This window comes from Nerophis lumbriciformis, linkage group LG16 (genome assembly GCF_033978685.3).
Source record: "Nerophis lumbriciformis linkage group LG16, RoL_Nlum_v2.1, whole genome shotgun sequence".
Classification (NCBI taxonomy): Eukaryota; Metazoa; Chordata; class Actinopteri; order Syngnathiformes; family Syngnathidae; genus Nerophis; species Nerophis lumbriciformis.
The window spans coordinates 6,938,056-6,955,897 of record NC_084563.2 but is presented as its reverse complement, the minus strand read 5'-3'; the positions used below and the strand labels follow the sequence as shown (position 1 = coordinate 6,955,897).

Sequence of the window (17,842 nt, the reverse complement as noted above, 5' to 3'; positions counted from 1 at the left end):
ATATTAACCCGACGTTAAAACAGAACTCGCTATTTATTGATTAGCAATTGCCGAATCATGTAACATTAGCTTAATGCTAAAAAGCCAGGTTACTATCACATTCTGTAACAGACAAATAATTTCATGTAGGCTAACGTTACCTACCTGCTACCTCTGTCTTTTCTCGTTTCTACTCCTCTTCTTTTCTCTTTTTTCTTCCTTGGGCACCTGACAGTTTTGGCCGTTTTGACATCTTGTGTTGATTTTTTGATGTGGTGACGTCCAAAAAGAGTCATGATACGGGAAGGGAGGGGGCGCACCGTGCGGGGGGGGGGGGGGGGGGGGGGGGGGGGCGTAATGTTGTAACAAATAATATTTCTATTAAATAGGCTTTACTTTGCATTTTAATTAACGTGGGATTATTTTTTGTATTTAGAAATAATAGTAACAACTTTTTTTTTTTTTTCTCCAACATTTGTGGCACTGGCGTGGCGCCCCCTGATGGACGGCGCCCTTAGCATTTGCCTATACGGCCTATGCCACGGGCCGGCCCTGAGTAACACGTGATGTAAGCATTGAGTTCGCAGTGACGTCACACGTGTGTGCGGGGGAGGAGTCGACTATAAATCCATATGAATAATACAAATATACAAGTGACATTATTAATACTTGTTTTCTTTTAGTCCCTAAGATGAAACAGTAATTGTCATAATATTATTACTTTTATTCCAATGTGATCTCAACTTCAATTTGTTTTTAATGTTTCAAAAAGATTGTTTTTTGCAATCTGTTTATTATTAACATTTTTTTCCAACACGTGCTCAGCGTTTGCAGCACTAGCCTGCCACCTAGCGGCCACATGGAGTCACTGCACACAATATTTCATTTCCTCCTGTCAAAAGTAAAAGAACCGTTCTGAAAAGAATTCAATCGATTTTTGATGTGGAATAGCTAATAATTATAAAAGATGAAATGATTGATAAAGTGGAATATGAAGATGCTTACAGTAAAAATAAGTTATCAATATTTCTAGATCATAAATATTTGATTTTACTTTTATTGTGAAAAATAAACAAAAACGGGAAGTGAGCCCTTTAATTGTTGATGTATTTTAAAAAGTGTCCATTTGCATTCTCCTTCATAAGTAAGATGTTTGAAATATTGTGGACGAACGTTGATCATTCTTACATTTTTCGTTTATTTGTCCAAAAATACAAAAGAGCCAAAATAAGTTGCTGTACACAAAAACTATTAAAATAGAATTATGTCTAATAGAAAATATGTGAAGGTCAATTCTATCTGCTGCGCTTCTCCTTGATGGTGTAGTGAAGCACTAAGGGCTGCGCCTGCAACACAACAACACAACATTACCCATTTTACACACAACTTTACCGTGTGTGTGTATACCATTTCCCGCATGATATTACCAGTACATATTTTCAACACAACATTACTAGTATACATTTTCAACACATTACTAGTATATATTTTTAACACAAACTTACTAGTATACAATGTTTAACAACAGTACTAGTATGCATTTTTACCACAACATTACTAATATATACATTTTTAACACATTACTTATACATTTTTGACTCAACACTACAAGTATACATTTTTAACACAACATTACTAATATACATTTTTAACAAAACTATATTTAATATAAATGTTTAACACAACATTACTAGTATACATTTTTAACAACTATATTTAATATAAATTTTTAACACAACATTACTAGTATACATTTTTAACACATTACTAATATACATTTTTAACACAACATTACTAGTAAACATTTTTAACACAACATTACGAATATACATTTTTAACACAACATTACTAGTATACATTTTTAACACAACATTACTAGTATACATTTTTAACACAACATTACTAGTATACATTTTTAACACAACATTACTAATATACATTTTTAACACAACATTACTAGTATACATTTTTAACACAACATTACTAATATACATTTTTAACACAACATTACTAGTAAACATTTTTAACACAACATTACGAATATACATTTTTAACACAACAATACTAGTATACATTTTTAACACAACATTACTAGTATACATTTTTAACACAACATTACTAGTATACATTTTTAACACGACATTACTAGTATACATTTTTAACACAACATTACTAGTATACATATTTAACACAACATTACTAGTATACATTTTTAACTCAACATTACTAGTATACATTTTTAACATTACTAGTATACATTTTTAACACAACATTACTAATTTACATTTTTAACACATTACTAATATACATTTTTAACACAACATTACTAATATACATTTTTAACACAACATTACTAATATACATTTTTAACAACATTACTAGTATACATTTTTAACACAACATTACTAGTATACATTTTTAACACAACATTACTAGTATACATTTTTAACACAACATTACTAGTATACATTTTTAACAACATTACTAGTATACATTTTTAACAACATTACTAGTATACATTTTTAACACAACATTACTAGTACACATTTTTAACACAACATTACTAGTATACATTTTTAACAACATTACCGTACTAGTATACATTACTGATATACATTTTTAACACAACATTACTAATTTAAATTTTTAACACAACATTACTAGTATACATTTTTAACACAACATTACTAATATACATTTTTAACACAACATTCCTAGTATACATTTTTAACAACATTACTAGTACACATTTTTAACACAACATTACTAGTATACATTTTTAACACAATATTATTAATATACATTTTTAACAAAACATTACTAGTATACATTTTTAACACAACATTACTAGTATACATTTTTAACACAACATTACTAGTATACATTTTTAACTCAACATTACTATTATACATTTTAACACAACATAACTAGTATACATTTTTAACACAACATTACTAGTATACTTTTTTAACACAAAATTACTAGTATACTTTTTTAACAACATTACTAGTATACTTTTTTAACAACATTACTAGTATACTTTTTTAACACAAAATTACTCGTATACATTTTTAACAACATTACTAGTATACATTTTTAACAACATTACTAGTATACATTTTTAACACAACATTACTAATATACATTTTTAACTCAACATTACTAATATACATTTTAACACAACATTACTCATATACATTTTTAACACAACATTACTAGTATACATTTTTAACACAACATTACTATTAAACATTTTAACACAACATTACTAGAATACATTTAACACAACATTACTAGTATACATTTTTAACACAACATTACTAGTATACATTTTTAACACAAAATTACTAGTATACTTTTTTAACACAATATTACTCGTATACATTTTTAACAACATTACTAGTATACATTTTTAACACAACATTACTAGTATACTTTTTTAACACAACATTACTAATATACATTTTTAACACAACATTACTAGTATACATTTTTAACACAACATTACTTACATTTTTAACAACATTACTAGTATACATTTTTAACACAACATTACTAGTATACATTTTTAACACATTACTAATATACATTTTTAGCACAACATTACTAGTAAACATTTTTAACACAACATTACTAATATACATTTTTAACACAACATTACTGGTATACATTTTTAACAACATTACTAGTATACATTTTTAACACAACTTTACTAATATACATTTTTAACACAACATTACTAGTATACATTTTTAACACAACATTACTAATATACATTTTGAACACAACATTACTGGTATACATTTTTAACACAACATTACTAGTATACATTTTTAACTCAACATTATACATTTTAACACAACATTACTAGAATACATTTAACACAACATTATTAGTATACATTTTTAACACAACATTATTATTATACATTTTAACACAACATTATTAAATTACATTTAACAACATTATTAGTATACATTTTTAACACAACATTACTAGTATACATTTTTAACACAACATTACTGGTATACATTTTTAACACAACATTACTATTAAACATTTTAACACAACATTACTAGAATACATTTAACACAACATTATTAGTATACATTTTTAACACTACATTACTAATATATACATTTTTAACTCAAAACATTTACACCTTTTATCTATTGAAATAATCATTAAAGCTGACAAAAAGAAAATACAATCAAATCATTTGTCATTAAAAGGCTCTGTAAAAACACAATCATGTATTTATCATTACATGATTATTATTATTAAGATGTCTCACCTTTCCAAACCAGTGTGACAGCCATAATCTTTTCATGGTCATGTGATCAGGCAAAGACTCATTGTTGAACAACATCTGCACCTACACACACACACACACACAGTAAATAAATACATAGTAATAATACTAATATTACAGGTAAGTTACCTGATGTTTTTCCACGTTGAGTCGATGACAAAGTACTTTACGTAAATGTCGCACCTCCGCTCGCACCGAACAACGCACAAACTTCTGCTGCGCGCACACAACGTTCACAACAAAAACACAAGTCATTAAAAAACAAGTGATATATGAATTGGATACATTATTATTAATAATAATAATAATACTTGTCAGAGTCATTGGAAAACAGTGTTCTATGAATCTGATATATGATTATTATTATTATGGACAATGCTGTCCTCTGCTGGTGAAAAGATATATCGTCTATGTTGCAAAAAACATGTCCATGTACAATTACTATGTAGTACTACTAGAGATGTAGTATTTGACCAATGTGTTGGTACCAACCTGTAGAACTACTTTGCTTTTATCTTTCCCAGCCAGCGATGAACTGCACATAAAAACACATTATTAATAATAATAATAAGACATCATTAATAATAATTATAATTACAATCTGAATATAGTGTGTGGTGATTAAAATACATACGACTTCCTAATCATCATCAAAATATTACTGATGCAGGTGTAACAATAACAGCTAGTAATAATATTGTGTGTAAGATTAAAAACGGCAAATACGTAATAATAAAAATAGCAGTACGAAGTAACAGTGTGTGTAATAATTATCATACTACTAATATATATGATCTTTTCATTATTTTTACTTGCTGTGTAACAAAAAGGACAAATAAAAATAATAGTGTGTAACAAGAATGATCATTAATATTGTTTGAGAATAATATATTTCTTTAATAATGTGTTTATTACTGCTGTTTTATCATTAGTGTGTGTACAAATGAAAACAGAAAATAATTTGTAATAATAATAATAATAATGAGTATGTTTGTGTATAATAAGAATGATCATGAATAATATTCATTATTAATGTATTACTTGCTGTTTTTATTACCAGTGTGTGTAAGAACACAAACGGCAGACATTATGTAATATTATTAATAGTATGTGCGTAATAAGAATGATCATGAATAATTACCATCATCATATTATTAATAATGCTGCTGTTTATTATTAAAGTGTGTGCACAAATGAAAAAGGCATATCTTTGTAATAGTAATACAAATGATAGTGTGTGTGTAATACTAAGAATAATCATGAATAATGTTTCGGAAGAATATTTGTCATCATATTAATAATAATAATGTGTGTAAAAATGAAAACGGCCAACAATTCGTAACAATAAAAATACTAGAGTTTGCATGTAATAAAAAGAATGACGAGTCACCTTAGTCTTTGTAAACACAGCGAGACCTGCTCATCGTATCTGTAAAAATGTGCCTTGGCGTGATCGAAGCTGGTGTACGGTAAAGATGAGGAGTCTGACACGCAGTCTGAGGAGGAAGAAGAAACAGAACAATGTCTAAATAGCAACCATCCACCTCTCATGTCTACACGTACACAACATGATAGAATGACCTTCACTTCTATCGCCATGGAGACGCTGCCATGTTGCTATTCCGGAAACAATCTTTGTGTTTTATTGCCAGTATTTCACTTTCCAAAGTCTCCTCGTGTGACGCTGCCAAAGGAAAACTTGCAGAGTGTAGTTTTTGTCTGGCGCTTTAGCGTTGGCCGGGCCTGTAAAGAGACTACGTCTCCCAGAATCCTCTGCGCAGCGCGGGAAGGTCAAGGTGGGGGCGTTGAACGCCGCAAGCAGGAAGTGAAGTGTGTGTACAATCTATAAAATAGTGTGTACAAAGAATAAGAGTGTGTAAAATAGTGTGTACTATTAGTGTGTACAAAGGATAAAATAGTGTGTACAATACATAAAATAGTGTGTACTATTAGTGTGTACAAAGTATAAAATAGTTTATACAAACTAGTATAATATAGTGTGTACATATATAAAATAGTGTGTACAATACATAAAATAGTGTGTACTATTAGTGTGTACAAAGTATAAAATAGTTTATACAAACTAGTATAATAGTGTGTACATATATAAAATAGTGTGTACAATACATAAAATAGTGTGTACTATTAGTGTGTACAAAGTATAAAATAGTTTATACAAACTAGTATAATATAGTGTGTACATATATAAAATAGTGTGTACAATGTATAAAAATTGTGTGCAATATAAAAAATTGTGTGTACAAAGTATAAAATAGTTTATACAAACTAGTATAATATAGTGTGTACATATATAAAATAGTGTGTACAATACATAAAATAGTGTGTACTATTAGTGTGTACAAAGTATAAAATAGTTTATACAAACTAGTATAATATAGTGTGTACATATATAAAATAGTGTGTACAATACATAAAATAGTGTGTGCAAAGTATAAAAATTGTGTACAATATAAAAAATAGTGTGTACTATTAGTGTGTACAAAGTACAAAATAGTTTATACAAACTAGTATAATAGTGTGTACAATACATAAAATAGTGTGTGCAAAGTATAAAAATTGTGTACAATATAAAAAATAGTGTGTACTATTAGTGTGTGCAAAGTATAGTGTGTACAATATAAAAAATAGTGTGTACCATTAGTGTGTGCAAAGTATAGTGTGTACAATATAAAAAATAATGTGTACTATTAGTGTGTATAATATATAAAATAGTGTGTACAAAGTATAAAATAGTGTACACAAACTAGTATAATATAGTGTGTACAATACATAAAATAGTGTGTACTATTAGTGTGTACAAAGTATCAAAGTGTATACGAACTAGTATAATATAGTGTGTACATATATAAAATAGTGTGTGCAAAGTATAAAAAGTGTGTACAACATAAAAAATAGTGTGTACTATTAGAGTGTGCAAAGTATAGTGTGTACATATAAAAAAATAATGTGTACTATTAGTGTGTATAATATATACAATAGTGTGTACTATTAGCGTGTACAAAGTATAAAATAGTGTACACAAACTAGTATAATATAGTGTGTACATATATAAAATAGTGTGTACAATACATAAAATAGTGTGTACTACTAGTGTGTACAAAGTATAGAAGTGTATACAAACTAGTATGATATAGTGTGTACATATATAAAATAGTGTGTGCAAAGTATAAAAAGTGTGTACAATATAAAAAATAGTGTGTACTATTAGTGTGTGCAAAGTATAGTGTGTACAATATAAAAAATAATGTATACTATTAGTGTGTATAATATATAAAATAGTGTGTACTATTAGCGTGTACAAAGTATAAAATAGTGTACACAAACTAGTATAATATAGTGTGTACATATATAAAATAGTGTGTACAATACATAAAATAGTGTGTACTATTAGTGTGTACAAAGTATAAAAGTGTATACAAACTAGTATAATATAGTGGGTAAATATATAAAATAGTGTGTGTAAAGTATAAAAAGTGTGTACAATATAAAAAATAGTGTGTACTATTAGTGTGTGCAAAATATAGTGTGTACAATATAGAAAAATGTGTACTATTAGTGTGTATAATATACAAAATAGTGTGTACTATTAGCGTGTACAAAGTATAAAATAGTGTGTACAAAGTATAGTGTGTACAATATAAAAAATAATGTGTACTATTAGTGTGTATAATATATAAAATAGTGTGGACTATTAGTGTGTACAAAGTATAAAATAGTGTGTGTGTGTGTGTGTGATCTACTAAGACTGTGTGTACAATTGAAAAGTGATGCAGACCGCCTTATTTAAATGAGTATTTGGTGTGTACGATACGGGGCATCACCATGGAGACACTCATTTACTGCACATTCATGTTATTATGCGCCGACCTGTGATGTTTTGTTATGTTTTCAAACATGCAGGAGACATCTACCACTTTTTATGGGCATTTTAGCCGAAGGTGTGCTCATTTGAGAGAGGCTGCACTTACTCTGGCTCAAAATGCATACTCAAAGAAGTTTTGTTCAGAGAAGAAATATTTCGATAATATATATTATATGTGGAAAAAACAAAAAGGTCACAAAAAATATTAAATGACACCACAATGCATCAATTAAATTTGTTTTAATGAGTCTTCTAGCAGCTATAAAATTATAAAATGACGTTGCTGAATAGACAAGATGTCTAATATTTTCATTTCTGAATGCTGCCACACTCCCGTAGGACGGAGGATTGTGCGTCTGTGCAACGCCAGCACTGATCCTTCTCACACCTGCTAATTAACGCTGGTGAGTGCTGATAAATCACACTGCGTGCGCTAAATACCTATACTTGCATCTTCTCCTCCCAGTATCGTGCGCGTTTCGATGATCAGCATATAATTTGCATATTTATGAGGACTGACGCAAAAATGTATTGTACTCCTTGTTCTGCTCACAAGTTTAGTAGATCAGCCTTGTGTGCTATCAGGTTTGCACGTGTTATAGTACGCGCAATTATAAAATATAAAAAGTGGGGTTGAACGGTACGTGAATTTGTGTTGAACCGTTTCGGTACGGGGGTTCCGGTTCGGTTCGGAGGTGTACCGAACGAGTTTCCACACGGACATATTAAGTAGCGTAACGCACGTTGTGTAAACAAAGCACACCGAGGCACAACACACGGCATGCTAGCAGCTAACGGGCTAGGATAGACTGACCATACGTCCTCTTTTCACCGGACATGTCCTCTTTTGCGGAGCTGACAGGGCGGAGTTTCTTAAATGCCTCAAATGTCCGGCATTTTGAGTTAGGGTTGCGTGTATTTTCAATGTACGTTCAGGGTTAAGAAGGGGTTAAAAACAAAACAAATTGTGGGCACGCAGCAGAATTGGTGAGGGAGGGGCAGAGACAGAGAGAGAGAGAGAGTTATGATAAACGCGCATGCGTCGCCAGGCTCTGCTTTTTATCCATAGATTTATCACATTTAATTTTTTATTATCTATAGCAGGGGTGTCAAAAGTGTGCCCCGGAGGACATTTGCGGCCCACAGCTAATGTTTTAAAGGCCCACGGCACATTCTAAAAATACTATTAAAATAAACAAAAACATAACAAAAGTGAAATAAAAATGTAATTTAGAAAAAGTTGCAATGTTGACTAATAAAACAAGGCTGTTTTTTTTTTCTTTCAAACTGTCATTGCTCAAAACATAATATTGAATCAAAATCAATGTTATTATGAATTATTGACCTATCCCAGGTTCCCATTACTTCACATCAAATATTCCACTAAGAAAAATGTTTTTGGTGGAAGATTTTGCAAATTTGGTAAATAAATAATCCAAAATTTATATTTTGTTGTTTTCTTACTGTACCGAAAATGAACCGAACCGAAATGTTTGTGTACCGTTACACCCCTAATAAAAAGTATACTTAGTAAATCAAACCTTAAGTGTCATTTTGGACATGTTCCATCAGAACATTGGAAATGTGTCCAACTCACCATCACCTGCAGGCTGAAGAACTCTCTCCAAACCCCGAGACTGATAGAACTCTTTGATTCGCTTGTCCTCACCTGTGTTAATACATACATGGTAGTATTACGGTACACGTTAGACATGTTCCGCACGTACAAGAAGCAACAAATATTATGTAATACATACATAGTAGTATTACAGTATAGACATGTTCATCACATACAAGAAGCAACAAATACTACACTCCAAAAAGTCAGTGTTCAAAAACAAGGAAAAATGAAGGGTATTTTATTTGAACTAAGCAAAATTATCTGCCAATAGAACAAGAAAATTCGACTTGTCAAGACTTTCCAAAACAAGTAAAATTAAAGCTGCAAGCAGCGTTGGTCGGGCCCGCGTATTTGGCAGGTGCTAGTCCTAAATGTCTCAATACTTTTGTCCAGTGATAGTCATAAGTGTCCCAATACTTTTGTCTACTTTTAGTCTGAAGTGTCCCAAGACTTTTGTCTAGTGTACCTACCTTGCCTGCATTGTGTGGGCACGTTGGTGCTTCCTGCTTTTAAGCAGCCATCTTAAAAAAACAGCAGCGCAGCAGCAGCAGCGCAGTGGGTCTTTGAAGGGTCATAAAATCAAAACCGGAGCAGTTAGAAAAAAAAGCGCTTCTGTCATTGTAATCACAAGGGTTCAATCTCTCTCCTGTGTTAGTTTGAAGGCGAAACGACAAACGCGCTCAGAGGAGTTCGTTTTTGAAGGAAGGTGACCGGTTTTTACAAAAAATTTGTTTTGAAGGGGGAATAGCAAACTTCCTGTTGATTTTGTCAATTTATGAAATGTACCGTATTTTCCGCACCATAAGCCGCCCTGGGTTATAAGCCGCGCCTTCAATGAACGGCATATTTCAAAACTTTGTCCACCTATAAGCCGCCCCGTGTTATAAGCCGCATCTAACTGCGCTAAAGGAATGTCAAAAAAACAGTCAGATAGGTCAGTCAAACTTTAATAATATATTAAAAACCAGCGTGATGTGGGCGCGCATGGAGTCGTATATCAACATGGACGGAGCTGCGTGAAAAAAGCCACCCGGCCTCTTCGCGTAAACTTACCTTAACCACTCGCTCATCTTTTCTTCATCCATCCATCCCTTCGAGTTAGCTTTTATGATGACGCCGGCTGGAAAGGTCTCTTTTGGCAAGGTCTTCCTTTTGAATATCACCATGGGTGGAAGTTTCTGGCCATTAGCATGGCAAGCTAGAACCACAGTGAAGGATGACTTCTCATTCCCTGTGGTGCGAATATTCACCGTACGTGCTCCCGTTGTATCCACAGTGCGGTTCACAGGAATATCAAAAGTCACTGGAACCTCGTCCATGTTGATAATGTTCTCTGGCCGGATCTTTTTTTCAGCTATCTTGTTTTTACAATATGCACGGAAAGTAGCCAGCTTTTCTTGAAAGTCTTTAGGCAGTTGCTGTGAAATAGTAGTCCGTGTGCGGATGGAGAGATTGCGTCTTTTCATGAACCGGAAACCTGTCGCTTAGTAGGAGCCATTTTGTGGTCTTTACAGATGTAAACACACAAAGGAAATGAAACGTAATATCCGCGCGCTTTTTCTTCTTCTACGCGGGTGGGTGGTTGCTTACAGTAGAAGAAGAAGCGCTTCCTGTTCTATGGGGGCGGGTGCTTACCTTGGCGGTTGCTTGCGTAGAAGAAGAAGCACTTCCTCTTCTACGGGGAAAAAAGATGGCGGCTGTTTACCGTAGTTGCGAGACCGAAACTTTATGAAAATGAATCTTAATATTAATCCATATATAAAGCGCACCGGGTTATAAGCCGCACTGTCAGCTTTTGAGTAAATTTGTGGTTTTTAGGTGCGGCTAATAGTGCGGAAAATACGGTAGGTCTAAGTGAGACCTACATAGAGGTTTTTGTTTCATGTCTCTCCGACCTTCCCAGTGGGAGTTACAGGCAGTTTTGTCTTTTTGTTTCTTCCGAGGTGCAGTTTTTTTTGCGTTTTATTAAAAAATTGCAGTAGAGCGCAATTTTGAGATTTGGGGTTAGGTTTTTTTTTTATTGCTCATTATGTTGAAAAATATTCTTAAATTAAGTAAATGCTAGTGCCATTATCTTGACATAATGATATTATTTTTTTTCACGCTTGAAGTAAGAAATTATTACTTTAAAAAAGTAGTTTTATACTTGTGTTAATGACACAGCTTTGCAACAGTTGATATTCTAGTTTCAAGCATGTTTTACTCAATGTAGGTCATCAAATCTCAGCAACAAACTGTAATATCTTACTGAGATCATTTAGGACCAAAACCCTTAAAACGAGTAAAACACTCTAACATAAAATCTGCTTAGTGAGAAGAATTATCTTATCAGACAGAAAATAAGCAAATATCACCCTTATTTGACATATTTAATCTTACTTAGATTTCAGTTTTTGCAGTGTATGTAATACATACATAGTACTTATATGAAGTGTTCAGCACGTACAAGAATGTTCCTTCACCTACTTTCTTGGAGGCCCGGCACCAGCTTGTAGACGATGTCCTGCATGACGCGGTCCAGCTTGAGGTTGAGCAGAGGCTGCGTCTCGTGGATCTTGATGTTGCACATGGGACAGTACTTGCTGGTCTGCAGGTACTTGACGATGCAGCTCTTGCAGACTGGAGAGCAGACAGATTGTCAGGAAGGATGCTGACAACATGGCGTCTGAGGACACTCACATGTGTGCAGACACTCCGTGATGGTGGTGGCGTCGATGAAGTAGCCCGCACAAAGGTAACACACGATGTGCTCGTTCAGGTCTTTGATCTTCAACTTCACCTCCTCCTGCAAACACACCGGCATGTAAGTGACAAAGTTGTTGCCTGACACAACTTATTAGAGACATGTATTCCTACAAATGTACACAAAGAGTACTTTGACAAGTTTTAATGACAATATTATGAACTAGAGACGTGTATTTCAACAAATGTGCACAAGTTGTACTAAGACAAGTTTTCCTGCTAATGTTATGAACTAAAGGCGTGTATGTGGGCTTTGTACCGAGGATGTCGTTGTGGCTTGTGCAGCCCTTTGAGACACTTGTGATTTAGGGCTATATAAATAAAGATTGATTGATTGATTGATATTACAACAAATGTAAACAAAGAGTACTTTGACAAGTTTTTCTGCTAATATTATGTACTAGAGACGTATATTACAACAAATGTAAACAAAGAGTACTTTGACATGTTTTCCTGCTAATATTATGTCCTAGAGATGTGTATTACAACAAATGTAAACAAAGAGTACTTTGACAAGTTTTCCTGCTAATATTATGTACTAGAGATGTGTATTACAACAAATGTAAACAAATAGTACTTTGACAAGTTTTAATGCTAATATTATGTACTAGAGATGTGTATTACAACAAATGTACACAAAGAGTACTTTGACAAGTTTTAATGCTAATATTATGTACTAGAGATGTGTATTACAACAAATGTACACAAAGAGTACTTTGACAAGTTTAAATGCTAATATTATGAACTTGAGACGTGTATTACAACAAAGTAAACAAAGAATACTTCGACAAGTTTTCCTGCTAATATTATGTACTCGAGATGTGTATTACAACAAATGTACACAAAGAGTACTTTGACAAGTTTTACTGCTAATATTATGAACTAGAGACATGTATTACAACAAATGTACACAAGTAGTACTTTGACAAGTTTTAATGTTAACATTATGTACTAGAGATGTGTATTACAACAAATGTAAACAAAGAGTACTTTGACGAGTTTTAATGCTAATATTATGTACTAGAGATGTGTATTACAACAAATGTACACAAAGAGTACTTTGACAAGTTTAAATGCTAATATTATGTACTAGAGGCGTGTATTCTAACAAATGTAAACAAAGAGTACTTTAACAAGTTTTCCTGCTAATATTATGAACTAGAGACGTGTATTACAACAAAGTAAACAAAGAATACTTTGACAAGTTTTCCTGCTAATATTATGTACTAAAGATGTGTATTACAACAATTGTAAACAAAGAGTACTTTGACAAGTTTTAATGCTAATATTATGTACTAGAGACGTATATTACAACAAATGTACACAAGTAGTACTTTGACAAGTTTTAATGTTAACATTATGTACTAGAGATGTGTATTACAACAAATGTAAACAAGGAGTACTTTGACAAGTTTTAATGCTAACATTATGTACTAGAGATGTGTATTACAACTAATGTAAACAAAGAGTACTTTGACAAGTTTTAATGCTAGCATTATGTACTAGAGATGTGTATTACAACAAATCTAAACAAAGAGTACTTTGACAAGTTTTTCTGCTAATATTATGAACAAGAGACGTGTATTACAACAAATGTAAACAAAGAGTACTTTGACAAGTTTTCCTGCTAATATTATGTATTAGAGATGTGTATTACAACTAATGTAAACAAAGAGTACTTTGACAAGTTTTGCTGCTAATATTATGTACTAGAGACGTACAGTTTATTACAACAAATGTACACAAAGAGTACTTTGACAAGTTTTAATGTTAACATTATGTACTAGAGACGTATATTACAACAAATGTACACAAGTAGTACTTTGACAAGTTTTAATGTTAACATTATGTACTAGAGATGTGTATTACAACAAATGTAAACAAAGAGTACTTTAACAAGTTTTCCTGCTAATATTATGTACTAGAGTCGTGTATTACAAAAAATGTACACAAAGAGTACTTTGACAAGTTTTAATGCTAATATTATGTACTAGAGATGTGTATTACAACAAATGTACACAAAGAGTACTTTGACAAGTTTTAATGCTAATATTATGTACTAGAGATGTGTATTACAACAAATGTACACAAAGAGTACTTTGACAAGTTTTAATGCTAACATTATGTACTAGAGATGTGTATTACAACAAATGTAAACAAAGAGTACTTTGACAAGTTTTCCTGCTAATATTGTGAACTAGAGGCGTGTATTACAACAAATGTACACAAAGAGTACTTTGACAAGTTTTAATGCTAATATTATGTACTAGAGATGTGTATTACAACATATGTACAAAAAGAGTACTTTGACAAGTTTTAATGCTAATATTGTGTACTAGAGATGTGTATTACAACAAATGTACACAAAGAGTACTTTGACAAGTTTTCCTGCTAATATTATAAACTTGAGACGTGTATTACAACAAAGTAAACAAAGAGTACTTTGACAAGTTTTCCTGCTAATATTATGTACTAGAGGCGTGTATAACAACAAATGTAAACAAGGAGTACTTTGACAAGTTTTAATGCTAATATTGTGTACTAGAGATGTGTATTACAACAAATGTACACAAAGAGTACTTTGACAAGTTTTCCTGCTAATATTATAAACTTGAGACGTGTATTACAACACAGTAAAGAAAGAGTACTTTGACAAGTTTTCCTGCTAATATTATGTACTAGAGGCGTGTATAACAACAAATGTAAACAAGGAGTACTTTGACAAGTTTTAATGCTAATATTGTGTACTAGAGATGTGTATTACAACAAATGTACCTAAATAGTACTTTGACAAGTTTAAATGCTAATATTATGTATTAGAGATGTGTATTACAACAAATGTAAACAAATAGTACTTTGACAAGTTTTCCTGCTAATATTATGCACTAGAGATGTGTATTACAACAAATGTACACAAGTAGTACTTTGACAAGTTTAAATGCTAATATTATGTACTAGAGGCGTGTATAACAACAAATGTAAACAAAGAGTACTTTGACAAGATTCCCTGCTAATATTATGTACTAGAGACGTGTATTACAACAAATGTAAACAAAGAGTACATTAACAAGTTTTACTGCTAATATTATGAACTAGAGACATGTATTACAACAAATGTACATAAGTAGTACTTTGACAAGTTTTAATGCTAACTTTATGTACTAGAGATGTGTAGTACACCAAATGTACACAAAGAGTACTTTGACGAGTTTTAATGCTAATATTATGTACTAGAGATGTGTATTACAACAAATGTACACTAAGAGTACTTTGACAAGTTTAAATGCTAATATTATGTACTAGAGGCGTGTATAACAACAAATGTAAACAAAGAGTACTTTGACAAGATTCCCTGCTAATATTATGTACTAGAGACGTATATTACAACAAAAGTACACAAAGAGTACTTTGACGCGATTTTAGTGGTTTATCAAGATGTTGTGTTGTATCGATCGGACTTTTAAGAAGAACACACGCGAGTTGCTAGTTAGCAGTTAGCAGCTAGCAACTCCGTCAAATTGTTGCCTTTTTCCACCCGACAAGCGACAAAACAGAAGAATGTTCGGTCCCCGGAGGACCGGCGACCGAGGCTCGTCTCCCCGACGCGGAAGCCGAGCGTGGCGGACTTTGACACGGCAGGACAACGCATGCTCAGACGCTCCAGCATCTCCCGAGCATCGCGCTCAGCGGCTTCTAAAGTCGCCCCGGCGGCGCCTCCGCCGCCCACAAGCGGCCTTCGCCGACAAGCACGGCCGCTCACCTCGTTCCGCAGCGGGTCCAGCTTGTAGACGGTCTGCAGCTGCTTCCTGAGCCGCATCGCTATGGCCATCGGACCTTGTTCCGCCATCTTTGGGAAGTGAGCGAACTTCCGGGTAAACCGGAAGTGTGCACCTCGAAGGAGGCGGGTCTTATAGACATCTTATAAATAGACGTCGGCCGCCGGAAGCGGAAGTGAACCAAGGAGCGGTGGCTGACAGTGAGAGTGTCTGGAAGCTTTTTGGCGGTGGAGCATAAAGTGATTTGTGAGTGGATGGAGATGGAAGTAGTGAGGGGATGTATGAGGAAGGTATGGACATGGATAGGACTAGAGGGGGGAGAGGAAAGAAGGGGAGAGGAGGGCATGAAGGAAAGTTGAGTTCATAAAGAGTGAAGGAATAGAAAAGAGGAACAAGATTATGGAAGATACCTGCAAGATCATATATAAATGTAAATCAGATCAAGACATGAACGACATTAGTTTGATGACACTGGTTAAAGGATGAAAAAGGACATTGGAGAGGTGGATTGATTGATTGATTGGAATTTTTATTAGTAGATTGCACATGGACAGAATTTCTAGGCGCAGTCAGGGCGTTGAGGGTATCTGGTTTGGTGGCTGCAGGATTAGGTCTCTGCTTTTTGCAGATGATGTGGTCCTGATGGCTTCATCTGGCCAGGATCTTCAGCTCTCACTGGATCGGTTCGCAGCCGAGTGTGAAGCGACTGGGATGGGAATCAGCACCTCCAAATCCGAGTCCATGGTTCTCGCCCGGAAAAGGGTGGAGTGCCATCTCCGGGTTGGGGAGGAGATCTTGCCCCAAGTGGAGGAGTTCAAGAACCTCGGAGTCTTGTTCACGAGTGGGGGAAGAGTGGATTGTGAGATAGACAGGCGGATCGGTGCGGCGTCTTCAGTAATGCGTACGCTGTATCGATCCGTTGTGGTGAAGAAGGAGCTGAGCCGGAAGGCAAAGCTCTCGATTTACCGGTCGATCTACGTTCCCATCCTCACCTATGGTCATGAGCTTTGGGTCATGACCGAAAGGACAAGATCAAGGGTGCAAGCGGCCGAAATTAGTTTCTTCCGCCGGGTGGCGGGGCTCTCCCTTAGAGATAAAGTGAGAAGCTCTGTCATCCGGGGGGAGCTCAAAGTAAAGCCGCTGCTCCTCCACATGGAGAGGAGCCAGATGAAGTGGTTCAGGCATCTGGTCAGGATGCCACCCGATCGCCTCCCTCGGGAGGTGTTTAGGGCATGTCCGACCGGTAGGAGGCCACGGGAAAGACCCAGGACACGTTGGGAAGACTATGTCTCCCGGCTGGCCTGGGAACGCCTCGGGATCCCCCGGGAGGAGCTGGACGAAGTGGCTGGGGAGAGGGAAGTCTGGGCTTCCCTGCTTAAGCTGCTGCCCCCGTGACCCGACCTCGGATAAGCGGAAGAAGATGGATGGATGGATGGATGGAAGTACATTATTGTTATTATTCATTATGAATAGTGCTATTTCTATTGGTATTTGTGTTGCTCCATTTGTAGTGTAAAAATGTTCATTGT

At 34.0% G+C, this 17,842-nt stretch overlaps 1 protein-coding gene across 2 annotated transcripts; it reads right to left on the bottom strand.

Annotated features, from left to right (window-relative positions):
• Nucleotides 1–1,153: 1,153 nt before the first annotated feature.
• pcgf1 (polycomb group ring finger 1) lies at nt 1,154–16,417 on the bottom strand. Of its 2 annotated transcripts, none has more exons than XM_072914880.1 (9): nt 16,298–16,417; nt 12,475–12,580; nt 12,262–12,414; nt 9,772–9,843; nt 5,682–5,787; nt 4,784–4,826; nt 4,421–4,507; nt 4,274–4,354; nt 1,154–1,325 (listed from the first exon to the last, which is right to left on the bottom strand). In XM_072914880.1, exons 1-9 carry the CDS (start codon nt 16,382–16,384, stop codon nt 1,275–1,277), a joined length of 786 nt encoding a protein of 261 aa, XP_072770981.1. In that variant the 5' UTR covers nt 16,385–16,417; the 3' UTR covers nt 1,154–1,274. The 2 variants fall into 2 exon arrangements, with proteins under 2 accessions (XP_072770981.1, XP_061833284.1); XM_061977300.2 differs by having other exon boundaries at nt 4,421–4,504.
• Nucleotides 16,418–17,842: the final 1,425 nt, after the last annotated feature.